General features: G+C 46.7%; 1 protein-coding gene across 1 annotated transcript in view; it reads left to right on the top strand.

Annotated features, from left to right (window-relative positions):
- Window positions 1–227: 227 nt before the first annotated feature.
- PSMD2 (proteasome 26S subunit ubiquitin receptor, non-ATPase 2) overlaps window positions 228–16,430 on the top strand; it is a 38,406-nt gene continuing 22,203 nt past the window's right edge. The window contains exons 1-8 of the mRNA XM_084847647.1: window positions 228–392; window positions 2,006–2,062; window positions 3,666–3,830; window positions 4,263–4,384; window positions 10,460–10,684; window positions 12,163–12,321; window positions 13,729–13,873; window positions 14,703–14,763. Coding sequence (XP_084703773.1) covers window positions 246–392; window positions 2,006–2,062; window positions 3,666–3,830; window positions 4,263–4,384; window positions 10,460–10,684; window positions 12,163–12,321; window positions 13,729–13,873; window positions 14,703–14,763 — 1,081 coding nt within the window. The 5' untranslated portion in view covers window positions 228–245. The remainder of the gene's footprint in view (window positions 393–2,005; window positions 2,063–3,665; window positions 3,831–4,262; window positions 4,385–10,459; window positions 10,685–12,162; window positions 12,322–13,728; window positions 13,874–14,702; window positions 14,764–16,430) is intronic.

Genomic DNA, 16,430 nt, shown 5'->3' with positions numbered 1-16,430 from the left:
GGAAGCGCCCGTCGGCTTCCTAAGCAGATGCGGGCCGGTCCCCACGTGGTCTTCCCGTCGCCCCGCCCCCTCCGCCCGGCTAGGCTCCCCCTGCCGCCGCCCCCACCTCCAACGTCGGCTCCGTAATACGTCACTCGGCCCTCGCGCTCCTCCTCTCGCTTTGCGTGGATTGGCCCGCGTAGGCCCCGCCCCGCCGCCGCGCCTGCGCAGTGCCGCGCTCGGTCTCTGAGAGGAAGCGGCCCGCGATGGAGGACGGCGGCGGCGGGGGTTGTCAGAGGCGGTCGCAGACGAGCGGGTCGGGCCCGGGGGCCGGAGACGACAAGCCGGCGGGGCCCTGGAGCAAGGACAAGAAGGACCCCAACGCCTCCGCGGCGGACAAGGAGCAGGAGCTGGTGAGGGCCGGCCGGGCGGAGGGAGGCAGCGAGGAGCCGGGCTGAGTCACCGCCAGGCCCGAGCCGGCGGCCGGGGGCTGGTCTCAGCCCCGCGGCCTCTGCAGGGGCTGGGGGGCCCCCTCCCTCCCTCCCTCCTTCCGCCCGCCCCCTCCAGTTGGCGCTTACAGCGACGTCCCCGCGCGGGGCTTCCACCCGTGTCAGCCCCGGGACCTCTTCCGACGGCCAGGAGGGCTCCGCTTTGGGATGGGCGATGTCGCCAAAGGAGATCTGGAAGCGTCCGAGCATGTGCAGAGCTCCCTGGCGAGCCAAGTGGGGCTGAGCGTGTGCAGAGTGCTTTTCACTTCGCATAAACACGGCCGGGCTTAACGGGGTGTGGATGCCAGTCGGGCCTGGGCCCTCAGATCCACCCACGCCTGTCCCTAGTCCTTAAAAATAGGCTTGTTTCTGCCAGGGGCAGGCGGTCAGCCTTGCTTTCCCTACTCTGTAAAATGAGGAATGTGTGGCCATTCACTCAGTAGGATGGGTATGGACGTGGGTGTGCTATAGAAATTATTCCAAACGATCTAATCATCAGTGCTACATATCAGGCAACACATTTGTTTTGAGAAGGGTTGGGTCTGCCACCATGACAAGTGGGCATGCCATTCTGCTGTTGAGAAGGTTAGGAGTGTGGTGTCCCTGCCCTCTTTCTGTTCCTAGGGGCAGGAATGAGAGTGGAGGTTAAGTCTGACCCTATCTCTGCTGAGTGGGCTTGTCAGAGTTTAGGATCTGATGGTTCCTTTCTCTGGGAGTAAGGTGAAATGGGGCTAAATCTGTCATTACTTCTTTTGTGGGGAGAGAAGAGAACGAGGAATTAGGATTGGCTCTTCATCTGTGTTAAGTGGAATCCACCCACCCACCCCAAGCTGGTAATCATGTCTAGCCCAGAATTGGCAACAAGTTTGAAAGCCAGCTCTCTAGGACACTCTACCTACCTACTGGTGCAATCCTATGCATGTTTAGGCAGAAAAAGTCCTACAACTGGCTGGGCAATGCTGGGAGTTGTAGGACTTTTTTTCTGTCTAAACATGCATAAGATTGTGCCCTTTGAAGCTCTGGCAAAAGATCCACCCGCTCCCAGCTACCTGAGATCCTTAAACAGAGATGTGGAGTGAAACAGGGATCTTGTACTTAAAACATAAATTATGTTCTTCAGATACAGCCCTCTGAGAGAGGTTTAGGACAGTGATAAGCAACTAGATTGCTTCTCCCTGGCTTGACCCATTTGCCAACATTGTCTGGAGTAGCTATTTGTAACACTTTTGGCACATCTTGTTGTAAACCAGTTGCCTTTAGTGTGATGGGTATATGTTTCTCCCAGTGCTTGATTTTCTTGCCTCTCTACCTTTATTTGCATGGATTATTAAACATGGGTCACAGTGGGTCTCTGTTTTTTGAAAGTGTTGATTAGCAGTTTGGGTTGGGAGAAGGTGAACTACCCCTGTTGCACTCCTTTTCCAAACATCGGTTACAGTCCAGAGCAGATGGAAGGTGTAGTTGAGGAACTGTGGCTTTTCTGGTGTTGGATTGTACTAGGGATCTGAGCTTTCACATCTTTCTTTCATTCCTTACAGTCTGAGGAAGACAAACAGCTACAGGATGAGTTGGAAATGCTTGTGGAGCGCCTGGGGGTAAGCATCAAATTCTTGACCAGGAGCCTGTAGAAAACTAATTGCAAACTGTTGTGGTTCCCCATGGTTTTTCCAAGGCCAGGCACTGTAGAGCATATCTTCAGCAGAAGAACAAAACTGGAGTCACAGGTCACTGTGTGTGGTGTACTCGCTCTGCAACGGCAGGGTGCATGTTGGACATTACAGGCTGTGCTGGTAGCAGGTTTATTCCCTCCAAGTTTGCAGCACAGTCTCATCCATGCAGAATTCTAATTGCAATTATAAAATTTGTGGTGTTTTAATTAGAGCTATCAGCTGAATAGTTTTAGTTGATTTATTGGTTGATTGACTGAGAGCGCAATTCTATGGAGATAGTCAGCCGCTTCTGAACTTGGAAGCGACCGACTATCCAATGCAGGGCAGGCGGAGCGCAGAGGGGATCTTCTCCTTGCTCCGGCTGCCCTGCATTTGTGGCTAGACAGCCGATTTCAGCTGTCTAGCTGGAGCGGGGGGTGGGTGGGGGGAGGCCAGATGGCACATAGGAAGTGTCATACTGGCACTTCCGCCATCTTCTGCCCGCCCCCAAGAATGCCCCCTTTTCCCCTGCTCTGTGCTGCTGTTCTGAGTGCAGAGCCATGGACAAACTGCACTGCCTGGGAGGGGGTGGGGAGGCTGTTCTCTGGGAACTGACCTTGGAGTGTTGGCTCTGAGGTCAGTTCCCGGAAACCAAAAAATCCTATGGCCACCTAGCTGCTGTCTAGCAGCCATAGGATTGCACCCTAAAAGACAGTAATTATTATATTTAAATAAACTTGTATATATAGGAGCTTTTTGGGATATTGAAGGTAGTAAGGACTTAAGATTTAAGAAATGGAAGCTACCACTCATTGTTAAATGGAAAGGCCATCTTTAAAATGTGTTTTTTATTTCATATTACAGTGACATACCAGAAGAAAAGTAGACTAAAAAATAAACAAGTTTCCTTAAATGTTGGTCCCACAGATTGATAAACATAAACTTCAGCTGAGAAATCTGTTGCTGAACTCTGCCTTCCTAGTTTTTAATCAGTCATTAGTTAGAAAGAACATGGGAAATGAGCTATACTTGCTTTGCATCCCTTTGTTTCAAAGATTTAAAAACTGCCTTTATAGTTGTAGATAATTTCCAAATTGGCACAAAATAAAAATGGATAAAACAAACACATCAAAGAAAGAAACAGATAAAAATCAGATCAAGTAATGCAAAGATAAAAGGAGCATCACAAAATAAGACAGCAGCCTTTGCAAAAATTCTCAGTGGATAAACTTGGATTTTATTGATTGTTAAAAGTTTGGGCAAATTTGAGAGGTCTTAACTAGACACCTTAAATTTAGGAGAAAAGGCACCAGATGGGTTTTTGATGAAGATCTTACTGCTTGGGCAGGTTGGCTGGAAGAAATCCTTTATGCCTGTTGGAAGTGACCCGGCTCCGGGTCAAGATTTCCGATGGCAAAGGTGTGGGTTGAGTGTCATTGACACTATTGGATAGAAGAGGCAGTCTTGTGGATGGGTGGTTTTGCTGTGTGTGCGTGCGTGCATGTGCGCACGCGCACTTTTTTCCTAATAGCAGCTGATCTGATTGCAGGAGCATGACACCTCTCTCTATCGGCCTGCCCTGGAGGAGCTGCGCAGGCAAATACGCTCTTCCACGACTTCCATGACTTCTGTGCCAAAACCCCTGAAATTCCTTCGGCCACATTATGGCAAGTTGAAGGAGATCTATGAAACCATGGCTGCAGGGCAGAACAAGGTAAATAACTTGACCTGTGAAAGTGAAGGGTGCTGTCTTGGTCTTGCTTTCATCTATCCCACAAGCATTAGAGGAGATGATGTTGGCAGGTAGGCTAAGTCTCCTTATTGAGAAAAGAAGGAGCCCCCCTAGTCCAGATTGCAAGCTTCCTGCCCAGCTTTGTTGTGGGAGGGCTTAATGTTAAGTGTGCTTGGTTTGCTCATTTGATAGAAAGGAGTGCAAAGTTTCCACCAAGAAGTCTTGTGCTTTTCTTTTACTCTTAAAGGGTTACTATTTTTTTGGCAAGGCAGGAGAACTGCTTGAGGAGCTAACAGTACTATGTAGTGTGCCACTTGGGTTTGGATTCAGGATGATTGCTACTTGTCCATGCAAGCTGCAAATTGCAAGCTTGCTTTCAGTGATACTTCCTTAACAACCGCTTTCTGCTCACAGCGTTTTGCAGCTGACATAATATCTGTCCTGGCCATGACGATGAGTGGAGAGCGAGAGTGTCTGAAATACCGGTTGGTGGGATCCCAGGAGCCCTTAGCCTCATGGGGGCATGAATATGTCAGGTAAGCAGTGAATGAAGATGTTAGACCAGCTGGAACTCAAGGGTGTATTTCTTGTGCTTATTAATGTGCAACTCTCCTTTCCTCTGGGGAGCTCAAGGCGGCACACATAATGCTCCTGGGTGATCTCCCATCCAGGCACTGACCAGACCCTTACCTGCTTATCTTTAGCACAGTTGTTTCATTATGAGCCTTCAGACTATTAACTTGCCATAGTGGTCAGTACTGTTTTTTCCCCATTGCATGTAACTGGGACTTTTGTCCATCCAGAGAACTCTCATTGCAATGTGGCTGCTGCAGTTTCTCTCAACAGATAACTCCTCTTCCTGATAATCTTGACGATAAAACTGATAGGCAGATCATAGCCCCAGGAAGGGTTTTCTTGCAGTCTTTTTGTAAACTACCAACTGATGTTAAATGTGTGGACTGTTGAGAACCTTCTGCCTGAAGTACAAGAGGGATGGAGGCCCACTGGATTCTCCACTGTCATTTGATCTGTCTAGCTCCTACTCCACAATAGCTTTCTACATTAATGTTGCGGTGTGCTGTAGCTTCTGAATAGCTATTGGTGTTGATCAGTTGTGGAGCAATGCACCCTAGAAGGTTGCTTCTTTAGCCTGTGTTGGAAAAGCTGCATTTCCTCAGGTACATGTGTAGTTCACATTATGGTGTCCAAAGTTGGACACACTTCCCCAGCAAAGATTTCATAGGTAAGAGATTCTCCAAAAGCCACATGGTAAATCCATACTGGGGCATATTCTTCCTGGCTGCAGGAGAACTGCAAGAAGTTGAAATCTAGTATTTGGCAGAGAATTTGGCATCCTTGTGGTAGGCTGTTTTAAAGAGTTTCTAGTCCTTATAGTTGAAGAAAGAAGCTTACAGATGTAAGATTTTGGTGAAAACTCAGAACCTAGTGGAGTTTAAAACTTAAAATCATGGGGTGGGTGTGCCTATCAGTGTGCACATGCAATCCATTGTTCTCCCCTCTTCTCTGCCACCATGGTTACTTTTTTGCTTGCCTCCGCTTGTAAACCTCATTCTATGGTTTCCCTCTAATCCTTATCAAAACTTTTAAATTCTTTGAAAATGTGACTCTCACAAGCTGAATACTGAGCAAATACACGCACAATAAACTTGCATACTGTATTCTCACTGACATTGGGCAACACACTGGTTGAATGCCATTAGGTTGCAGTGCAGGGGCTTTAAGTGCTGTACAATAGAGATGTCCCTCACCCTTTTCTGAAATCGTGTGGCTGTCACTGATACATTTGTCTTTGAAGGTTGAAGGGGTTATGCTCCATTGTTGTTTCTAGCAGTTGCTGTTTTGCAGTGGGTTTGTAGAGTGCTAAACACTGTAGCATATGCCCTCGTATTCTCTCAGTTTGACTACTCCAGTGCATTTTTGTGGGATGGCCTTTGAGGGCAGTTCAGAAACTTCATAGAAGAATCATAGAATAGTAGGGTTGGAAGGGGCCTAAAAGCCATCGAGTCCAACCTCCTGCTCAATGCAGGAATCCAAGTCAAGAGCAACCCCGACAGATGGCTGTCCAGCCTTGTCTTGAATGACTCCAGTGTGGGAGAGCCCACCACCTCCCTAGGGAATTAGTTCCAGGGTCATATTGCTCTAACAGTCAAGAAGCTTTTCCTGAAGTTCAGCCAGAATCTGGCTTCCTGGAACTTGAGCCCATGATTCCGTGTCCTGTGCTCTGGGTTGATCGAGAAGAGATCCTGGTCTTCCTCTCTGTGACAACCTTTCAAGTACTTGAAGAGCACTATCCTATCTCCCTTCTGTCTTCTCTTCTCAAGGCTAAACATGCCCAATTCTTTCAGTCTCTCTTCATAGGGCTTTGTTTCCAGTTCCCTGATCATCTGAACCCTCTCCAGTTTGTCTGCATCCTTCTTAAAATGTGGTGCCCAGAACTGGACACCGTATTCCAGGTGAGGCCTAACCAGTGCTGAGTAGAGGGGAACTAGTACTTCCCGGGATTTGGAAGCTATGCTTCTGTTAATGCAGCCCAAAAGAGCATTTGCCTTTTTTGCAGCCATATCACAGTGTTGGCTCATATTCAGCTTGTGATCGACAACAATTCTAAGATCCTTCTCGCTTGTAGTGTTGTTGAGCCACGTATCCCCCATCTTGTAACTGTGCATTTGGTTTCTTTTTCCTCGGTGCAGAACTTGGCATTGATCCCTATTAAATTTCATTCTGTTATTTTCAGCTCAGCGCTCCAGTCTATCCAGATCACTTTGAATTTTGTTTCTGTCTTCCAAAGTATTAGCTATCCCGCCCAGTTTTGTGTCATCTGCAAATCTGATCAGCATTCCCTGCACCTCCTCCCCCAAGTCATTAATAAAAATGTTGAAGAGCACTGGGCCCAGGACTGAGCCCTGCGGTATCCCCCTCGTTACCTCTCCCCAGTTTGAGAAGATCCCATTGAGAAGCACTCTTTGAGTCCGATTCTGTAGCCAACTGTGGATCCACCGGATCGTTGTTTCATCTAGCCCACTTTGAGCTAGTTTGCTCATCAGGATATCATGGGGCACTTTGTCGAAAGCGTTGCTGAAGTCGAGGTATATGATGTCTACAGCATTCCCACAGTCCACAAGGGAGGTTACTTGATCAAAACATGAGATCAGATTCATCTGGCAGGATTTGTTCTTGACAAATCCATGTTGGCTTCGAGTAATCACTGCATTGTTTTCAAGGTGCTTCCAGATGGATTGCTTTATCATCTGCTCCAGAATTTTCCCAGGGATTGATGTCAGACTGACTGGTCTGTAGTTCCCTGGTTCCTCCTTTTTACCCTTTTTGAAGATAGGGACAACATTTGCCCTCCTCCAGTCCTCTGGCACTTCATTCCATGATTTCTCAAAGAGAATAGACAGTGGTTCTGAGAGTTCTTCTGCCAGTTCCTTTATGACTCTAGGATGCAGTTCATCTGGCCCTGGAGATTTGAACTCATTCAAAGTAATGAGGTGTTCCTTGACCATATGCTCATCGATCTCAAGCTGCAATCCTGCCCCTTCAGCCTGTACTTCGCCTTTGCCAGGGGGGGGTCATAGACCCTCTTTTGGGAGAAGACTGAGCCAAAGTAGGAATTGAGCATCTCTGCCTTTGTCATCTGTTATCATTTTGCCATCTATTATTCAATAGCTGAACCACCATTTCTTTCCTCTGTCTTTTACTATGCACGTAGCTGAAGAAAGCTACGTTGTTTTTGTTGCTTTTAGCATCCCTTGCTAACCTCAGCTCATTTTCAGCTTTAGCCTTCCTGACGCCATCCCTTCAATTCTGTGCTACCTGCCTGTACTCTTCCTTTGTGATTTGGCCTTCTTTCCACTTCCTATTTGTATCCTTCTTTGTTTTCAGGTCATCCCTAAGCTTTTTGTGAAGCCACATTGGCTTCTTCTGTTGTCTTCCTCCTTTTCTTCTTGCTGGAATTGTTTGTAATTGTGCCTTGAGAATTTCCTTTTTTAAAAGCTCCCACCCATCTTGGACTCCTTTTCTCGTTAGCGTCGCTTGCCATGGGACCTTACTGAACGTTGTTCTGAGTTTATGAAAATCAGCTTTCCTAAAATCCAGGGTATGCATTTGACTACACTCGGCTTTTGCTTCCCTTAGAACCAAGAACTCAAGTATAACATGGTCGTTTTCCCCCAGAGTTCCTGTAACTGCTACTTGATCCACTAAGTCATCTCTGTTGGTTTGGATCAAGTCAAGGATAGCCAATCCTCTAGTTCCTTCCTCTACTTTCTGTAGGAGGAAGTTATCCACCACACAAGTCAGGAATTTCCTGGAGGGGCCATGTTTTGCAGAATTTGTCTCCCAACAAATATCGGGGAAATTGAAGCCCCCCATTACTACTATATCATGCTTCCTTGAAACATCGGCAGTTTGCTTTTCAAAAGTTTCATCCTTGTCTTCTCCTTGATTGGGTGGCCGGTAGTAGACTCTGACCACCAGGTTCCTTTTATTCTTTGCTCCGTTTATTTTGATCCAGATGCTCTTGATGGGGCTACCAAGCTCATCCTCCTGTATTTCTTTGCAGAGATATGTATTTTTCACATATAGTGCAACCCCACCTCCCTTTCTGTTCCTCCTGTTCTTTTTGAACAAGTTGTATCCTTCAATTGCTGTATTCCAGTCATGAGAGTCATCCCACCAAGTCTCAGTTATACCTATCAAGTCATAATTTCCGTCTTGTATTAAGAGTTCAAGTTCGTTCTGTTTGTTTCCCGTACTCTGGGCATTAGTGTATAGACATTGAAGACCATGTGTATAGACATTGAAGAGAGCCAGTGTAGTGTAGTGGTGAGAGTGACGGACTGGGAGCCGGGAGATCCGGGTTCTAGTCCCCACTTGGCCATGGAAGCTCACTGGGTGACTTTCGGCCAGTCACAGACTCTCAGCCCAACCTACCTCACAGGGTTGTTGTTGTGAGGATACAACGGTGAGGAGGAGGATAATGTAAGCCGCCTTGAGTTCCTTGCGAGAGGGAGAAAGGCGGGGTATAAATGCAATAAATAAATAAATAAAATAAAATGTGCTTCATAGTCTGGCTTTCTTCCTAAATGTTTCTGAAGACTATTATTGGGCGCTAGTAGAGCTGTTCTCTCCGTTGCAGTGCATGAGCCCTTGTCCATTGTTACCCCCAACTTTACATCTCCCTTCCCCGTAGGATTCAATTTAAAGCCCTCCTGATGAAGTTCTTCATGCTGTGGCCAAACACATTCTTCCCAGCCTTTGTGAGATGGAACCCATCCCTTGCCAGCAGCCCATCTTCCAGGAAGTATAGCCAGTGGTCCCAGAATCCAAATCTCTCATGCCAGCACCACCTTCATTGCCAGTCATTCACCCGGAGTATTTTTCTTTCCCTTTCTGTCCCTCTTCTGACTCTTGGAAGGATGGATGAGAAAACTATCTGGGCCCCAAAGTTCTTGAGTTTCCTTCCCAAAACTTCAAAGTCTGACGTGATTTCTTCGTAGCTCTGCTTGGCGGTATCATTTGTTCCCACATGGATGAGAAGAAAGGGATACCTGTCAGTGGGCTTTGTGAGTGCAGGCAACCTTTCAGTCATGTCTCTAATCCGTCCTCCTGGGAGACAGCATACCTGGCGAGTCCACAGGTCTTCGCGACATAAGTTGGTTCTGGTGTTAGCTTCAGGGTCTACATAGTGCTTGTTCTAAATGAGCTTCACTGGTTGCCAATCCATTTTCAGGTTTCATTCAAGGTGCTGGTGCTCCTCTTTACAGCTTTCTATGATCTAGGCCCAAGATACTTGAGGGAGATGTTTCTCCTTCATATTCTTTCTGGTTCTTCCATTTGAAATCTAGAGATGAAAACCTCTTAACAGTGCCACTGTCAGGCTGCTGGCCACCACTGAATGGTCTTTTTTGGTGGGCGCCCCCCAAATGTTGGAGTCAATTTTTTAGTTTGGTGCTACAGACTCAGGAGGCTGGCCCATTTCAGGGCACAGTCCTGTCCAGAAAGTCGGCAGACTCTGAACTCTGATGCTGCTGTGTATCCAGCGCAGGGCGAGAGGAGAGCGGAGATGATTGTCCTCTCCACGCTCCAGCTGCCCCGCATTACTCCTAGTCGGGTGATTTCTGCTAGATGGGTGGTTCGTCGAAGGGGGAGGGGAGGAGTCAGGATATGTCGTATGGCCATTCCCCCAGTCTCCTCCCACCCCCAGGAACACCCCATCCTGTCCTCGTCTCTGCAGTCTGTTTTCCAGGTGCAGAGAGGTAGCCGGTGCAGTTCTGTCTGTGCCAGCTTCAAGGGGGAGGGGAACGCGGTTTCCTGGCTCTGATCTCAGAGCCAGGAAGCCGAACTACCCTATGCCCTCCCCCTCCAGACAGCATAGGATTGCTTTCTAAGATGCTATTTGAATGCCAGTTCCCTGTTTTAACATGCCTCTCTTATAATTTTGCTAATAGTTTATAACGATTGTTGTAATTTTATTGGTAATTGTATTCTGCTTTGGTGATAATAACCCGCTTTGAAAACAATTGCTGAAGAGTGAGCTGTAAACCTGCCCAGTAAATATTCATAAATATTGTTTCTGTTCTCCACAGACACTTAGCTGGTGAGGTGGCCAAGGAGTGGCAGGAAATAGATGAGGCAGACAAGACCCAGAAGGACACACTTCTGACCCTGGTGAAGGAGATTGTGCCCTATAACATGGCTCACAATGCAGAGCACGAGGCCTGCGACTTGCTCATGGAGATCGAGCAGATGGACATGCTGGAGGAATATATTGATGACAATGCCTATGCCAAAGTCTGCCTCTACCTGACCAGGTGAGGCAGCTGAGAGGGAGAGTAGCTTTGTGTGCAAAAGAAGGATGTGAAGAGCTGCTGGAAGCTGGGTTGGGGGCCTGGAGTTAAGGTTATTCAGAGCCCTATTCTGGTTGGCTTGAAAAGGGCAACTCTTTGAGCGTGGGACAGCAAAAATGTGCTGATTTGGTTTGGTAAAGTGGCTAGCAGTTTGTGTACTAATCAGTCAGTCAACAAAATCTATAGGAGTAAGAAAGCCAGCTTGTGAGTCTGAGGTCTAAGTCTGTGAGAGGTCTCCATTATGGCAACAAAAATTCAGTTGTAGTTAAGCCAAGGTGGTTTAATCAATCCTTTCTCTAGGTGAGGGGTAGTCCTCCAGATGTGTTTGGCCTACAACTCCCATCATCCCTGACCATTAGCTATGCTGGCTAGGGCTGATGGGAGTTGTAGGCCAAAAAAGTCTGGACAACCCTTGCTCTAGGATCACAAAGAAAAATGGAGGAGAGAGAAGCAGTTGAACAAATCGCATGGGGGAAGCTGTGCAGGCATTGGTAGAACATACTGAAAAAGAGACAAAGGGCTGATAGGAGATGATCTTGTGCAGAATGGAAGAAGTAAATAGGGGAGGCAAAGAGCTTCAACAGTGTTGCTCTTTTGCTTCATGGTCAACCAATCTTTGCTTTCCAGTTTGATGATTCTGGCTTTCTCTTGCTTGAGGCAGTAAAACTAAGGCCAGAACTACATTGGCCAACTTGTGTTTCCAGATGCCTTTGCAATGTGTCAGTGGGTAAGGGATGATTTTCAGGGGTAAAATGGCAGTCAGAAGGAGGGGTTTTTAACCTCTTTTTCCATGCAACTCCATCCCCCAGCTGGTGTTCCAGGTCTGTGTTTGCAAGGGAACCCCAGCTGGGCAGTGGGGGGATTTGCAGGGGAAAAGTGGTGGATGGAGGGGAGGTTAAGTGCTCCTCCCATTCGTTGCTTCTCCCTTGTAAATCATGATGCCCTTAGTGCCACTTTGCAGTGAAGAATTGCCTGCTGGACTTCTGGAAATGTAAGTTGGCCAGTGATGTGTAGTTCTATCCTAAGGGCGTCTGCATGCGAATGGATCCCAGCAAATGGCTTGCATTGGATAGCAGACCTCAGAATTGGAATGCCAAGCTCTGCTCGTAGAATCCCATGGAAGCTTTCCTCTGGTGTAGGTCCTCAGCCTCTAAAGCTATTTGTTGTCATGGTCTAGAAGGAGCTGACCCCTGAGTCTGGTCAAACCCATAGAGATGGATCTTGCTTGTTTGCTGTTGATAGGTAGCTTTGAAGACTAATGACTTCTTCAACACTTCCATAGGGGTATGATGGTTAAACATTTGGTCCTGTGCAGATGAGAGGATCTGCGTATGCAGTTGTAGTGTTTGCTGCCTCTCCTGTCCCATACTGAGTGAAGGGGCCTGTTTCCTCTCAGTCTTGGTGCCAGCCAAAGTTCACCTCTTTCTCCCTCTCTTCTGAAGCTGTGTTAGCTACGTCCCTGAGCCTGAGAACTCTGCCCTCCTCCGCTGTGCCCTGAGCATATTTCGCAAGTTCAACCGCTACCCAGAAGCCCTGCGCCTGGCCCTCATGCTGAATGACATGGAACTGGCAGAGAACATCTTCATCTCCTGCAAAGATGTGTATGTGTCACCCTCATCTAGGGCTGGGTGCCGTTGCTGAGGTCCAGAGGATTGAGCATTGGGGAAGAGCAGAGCAACACAGAGAAGTGGCTAAAAGGAAATCTTGAAGGATTGGCCATGGGTTGCTGTGTACATATTCATTCACTTCACAGGTCAGGGAGGGGAATTGGCCTAGAGCTGCCTGCTACCCTAACTCATGCTGGAACCTCTCAGTTCTTCATTGCTGGCCCACATCTTAAGACAGGGGTGAATGGAGATGGGGTAAGTTGGTTAGGCATCGAAATGGCATGGCAGAACACACATAGAAAGAAGTAAAGATTGCTCAGACCAGGACTGGGGAGATCCGAGTTCAAATGTCCACTCAGACATGAACCTCATTGGGTGACCTTGGGCCAGTCACTATCTCTTCACCTAACCATAGGTTTGTGTGGATAAAATGGAGTGTGTGGAGCCATGTATGTTCCCCAAAGCCCCTTGGAGGAAGGGTGGAATATAAAAAAAGTAAATCAATAAGAATGGAGGGAATACATTCCTTTAAAAGATTAGGTCCTGAACTGTAAAAAGATCCTCTTGCTTTGAAAACTTAAAATACATTGGTGGACTATAGGAAAAGAGATTCAAATAGAATAAAATGAAAAGTAGACCATGCAAGTCTGAAGTCAGCTGATCTTGGGGTACGAGACAAGAGAACAAATCATGACCCTGTGCCAGGGTAACCCATATTAAATTCTGCAGCCCCTATGCATTTTTCAGATAGAGCAAATCTGCATGTCTGCTTTTTTACGTTGTTTTCTCTGCTTCTGTGTTCTGGCTGCTGAATTTGTGACTCTTTAGCAGTACAGAATTGCAGGATTTTTCCATAAAGAAAGAAATTGGCCCTGCCATGTCAGACACTGATAGATCTGTTTGTTTTGAACACTTATTTCCTGCTCTTATTTGCAAAAACAGGGCAGCTTCCAACAACTAAAGTGGTAGATATGCAAAGATAAAAGCAATACATAAGCATTTAAAAAAAAAATCCAAATTTTATTGCCAAGGTCAGATGATGAATTCCTGTGGGAGATAAAAAATCTTGCTTAAACAAAAATGACTCTGCTTGCCTTTTGGAGATACACTAGGATAAGCAATGAAGACTTCCATAGAACCGAGCCTAGTGTTGTCTACAATCAACAGTCTTCCAAAATTGGAAGTCTGCCTCAGTCTGCTCTCTGAAATCCTCTTACCCAGAAATGCTTGTGATGCCTTCAGCACATAAAGCACTTGCTGTGTCACTGGTCTATAGCTTTTCTGGTGGCTGACAGGAAGATGTCAGAGAGGTTTCTGTAAGCCTTGTTACCATGGGCAGTGGGATTTTGCCTGCCCAGTCCCTGGTGCTGATACATCTGTGTTGCTTGTCCTTCTTTGCAGCGTTGTTCAAAAGCAAATGGCTTTCATGCTGGGTCGCCATGGGGTCTTCGTGGAGCTAAGTGAGGACGTAGAAGAGTACGAGGATCTCACGGAAATCATGTCGAATGTTCAGCTCAACAGCAACTTTCTTGCCCTGGCCAGGGAGGTGAGTTCTCTGCAGGCGGATTTGAACTTGTGGTTTAGAACAGCTTTCACCAGCCTGTTGCCCTCCAGATGGTTTGGACTACAACTCAGCATTCCTGGCTGGTCATGCTGGCTGGGGCTGATGGGTTGGGGAAGACTGCATTAGATTTTCAAATTTTGTTTTGCTGTTTGGCTTACTTTGTTTCTCCCTTAGGCTATTCAACTATCCACCTCCCTCAATCTTTGATAAACCTTCCCTTTCATTTATTATCATGGGGCATGGTATTGGGTGGGACACAGAGGTGAACTGATCAACTTCAGGGTTCCTGGCTCATTAAGAGACTGCAGTCCTTCTAAGTCCTGTTTCACACCCTGGTTTCTGAATTTGATGTGGGCACCGCTGTGGTGTCCTGGGAAGAAAGAGCACAGTGAGGAGTGGCCTGTGGGAAGCTTGCTGGCACTGCAAAGTGGCTGCGTTTGGAGAGTTCACACCTTGGGAGATCAAGTGGAGAGTCACATGTGTGTTTTTGGGAACGGTGAGGCTGACCTGGAGCAGGTGGACGAAAGAGCTGCATGGCCTTGTTGCAAGCCCCACCATGGCATCTGATTGGCCACTGTTGAGGATGAGCTAGATCAGCCTTCCCCAAGCTGGTGCCCTCCAGGTGTGTTGGACTACAATTCCCAGCATTCCCCCAGCCAGCCATGGGAGAATGCTGGGAGTTGTAGTCCAACACATCTGGGAGGCATAATCTTGGGGAAGGCTGAACTAGATGACTTGTTGCTCTCCTTATCCAAAGCGTTGCACAATATGTTGAGAGAAGCCTTGGAGTAACTCCTCCTTTTACTTCCAGCTGGACATCATGGAGCCCAAGGTCCCAGATGATATTTACAAAACCCATCTAGAAAACAACCGTAAGTACTGCACTCAAAGTGGTGGGATAGGGGGGTGCTGGCTTTGGGTCCACCTGTTGGGGTGTATCTGGGATGGTTGTTATAATTCCCATCACCACTCTCTCTGTGCTTAGATTAAGCTTGCAGTGTAGATCAATGCTGATTCCTGGTACCCCAGCTCAATCCTCCTTTTTATGTAATGGCCCTGATCCAGTGAGTCCTCTTTATACATGCATGGGCGCAGCAGGCTTTCTTGTTCAAAGAAGTCGCTCTTTCATTTTGTACAGGAAACTGCTTCTGAGTTGGTTCCCCTTCTCCACCCACCCAGTGCCTGCATCACATTTTGGAAGCAGTTTTTGCTGTGCGATGGGAGAACTGTTTAAGCAGTTAGATTGCTGCAGAACACATCCCTAGTAGTGTGAAACCAGGGCACTTAATCTTTTAGACAGTGAAATACAAATCTTCAATGAGTTTGAACCTGGAGTGCTTTTCAAACTTTATGCTTGTATGGGAAGATAAGCTTCACTGCAGTCAAGACTGCAACTTTTTATCCAGGGCAGTGCCTTTAAATGATTAATTCTGCCACTGGTCAATCTGTAATCCTCCTATATTGGTTGTGGCCAGTGATGTGCTGTGTCTGGGCAACTCTTCTGCTTTTCTGGCTCTAGGCACTCCAAGGAGTGTATATAGAAACATTTTGAAGACAAAACAAATTGAGACTGATCAGTCTCAGTCATCATAACACAATTTCTAAACTAAACACATCATAGGGTTATAAGCTTCTAAAGTAAGTTTCTAAAGCTCAGTAGAATGGGTCTGGCGAATCTCCCTCGGGAGGGAGCTCCACAGCGCAGGTGCCACCACTGAAAAGCCTCTGTTCTTAACAAAGATTAGCCTTCTCAGCTGAAGGGGTGTGCATAAAACTTCTTTAAATCCTTAAATATAAAATAGCCTTACTGCAGATAGTCTAGTTAACTTCATAACCTCTTTTATAACTTGTGGTTGCTGTAATATGTGCACTTTTCTTTTTGTGGTGACCATGGTTTGGGATTAAAACAAGCTTAGAACTTAACTACACAGTGGTGGCACATGGAGTAGTGTCTTTCCATCTATCTGACCTCACTGGAGTGGGGTGGGAACACGATGAATGGGAGAAGGTTATTCTGGACCGCTTGCTGTTGAGAGCTTTAAGGTCCATATGAGCACTTAAACTCTTAGTTAATCAGTGTAGATCAAAATGAATCACTGTAAGATGAGCTCAGGTTAGAAGCAGAGCATTTTGCATTCAGAACTGGCAGCCCCATGTATAATGCATTATAACAGTCAATTTGAGAAATAATGTAACTATGCCTGAGCTCATGTGCTCCATAGTTGGGAAGCTCTTAACTGCTAGATGGTGGCAACTTTATTTTTGAGCCTGACCATTCAAAGGAAGAGGGTTCAGTTTTCCCCATGACTGTTGCCTTGAGAATTGAGTGGCCCCCAAGGTTAGCCATTCCTGCTTTACACTGAATCAGTCTTGCATTTTACGGTGCCTTGCATAAGTATTTACCCCCTGTTGACTTTTCCACATTTTGTTGTGTTACAACCTGGAACTAAAATGGAATTAATTAGGATTTATTGTCACTCAACTACACAGAATAGTCCATAATGTTGAAGTGGAAAAAAAAATCTACATATTTTACAAA

Source organism: Heloderma suspectum, chromosome 3 (genome assembly GCF_057233095.1).
Source record: "Heloderma suspectum isolate Gila_16-S chromosome 3, 16-S_ref, whole genome shotgun sequence".
Lineage (NCBI taxonomy): Eukaryota > Metazoa > Chordata > Lepidosauria > Squamata > Helodermatidae > Heloderma > Heloderma suspectum.
The sequence above is the reverse complement of the archived record's forward strand: the minus strand, read 5'-3'. Positions and strand labels throughout refer to the sequence as shown.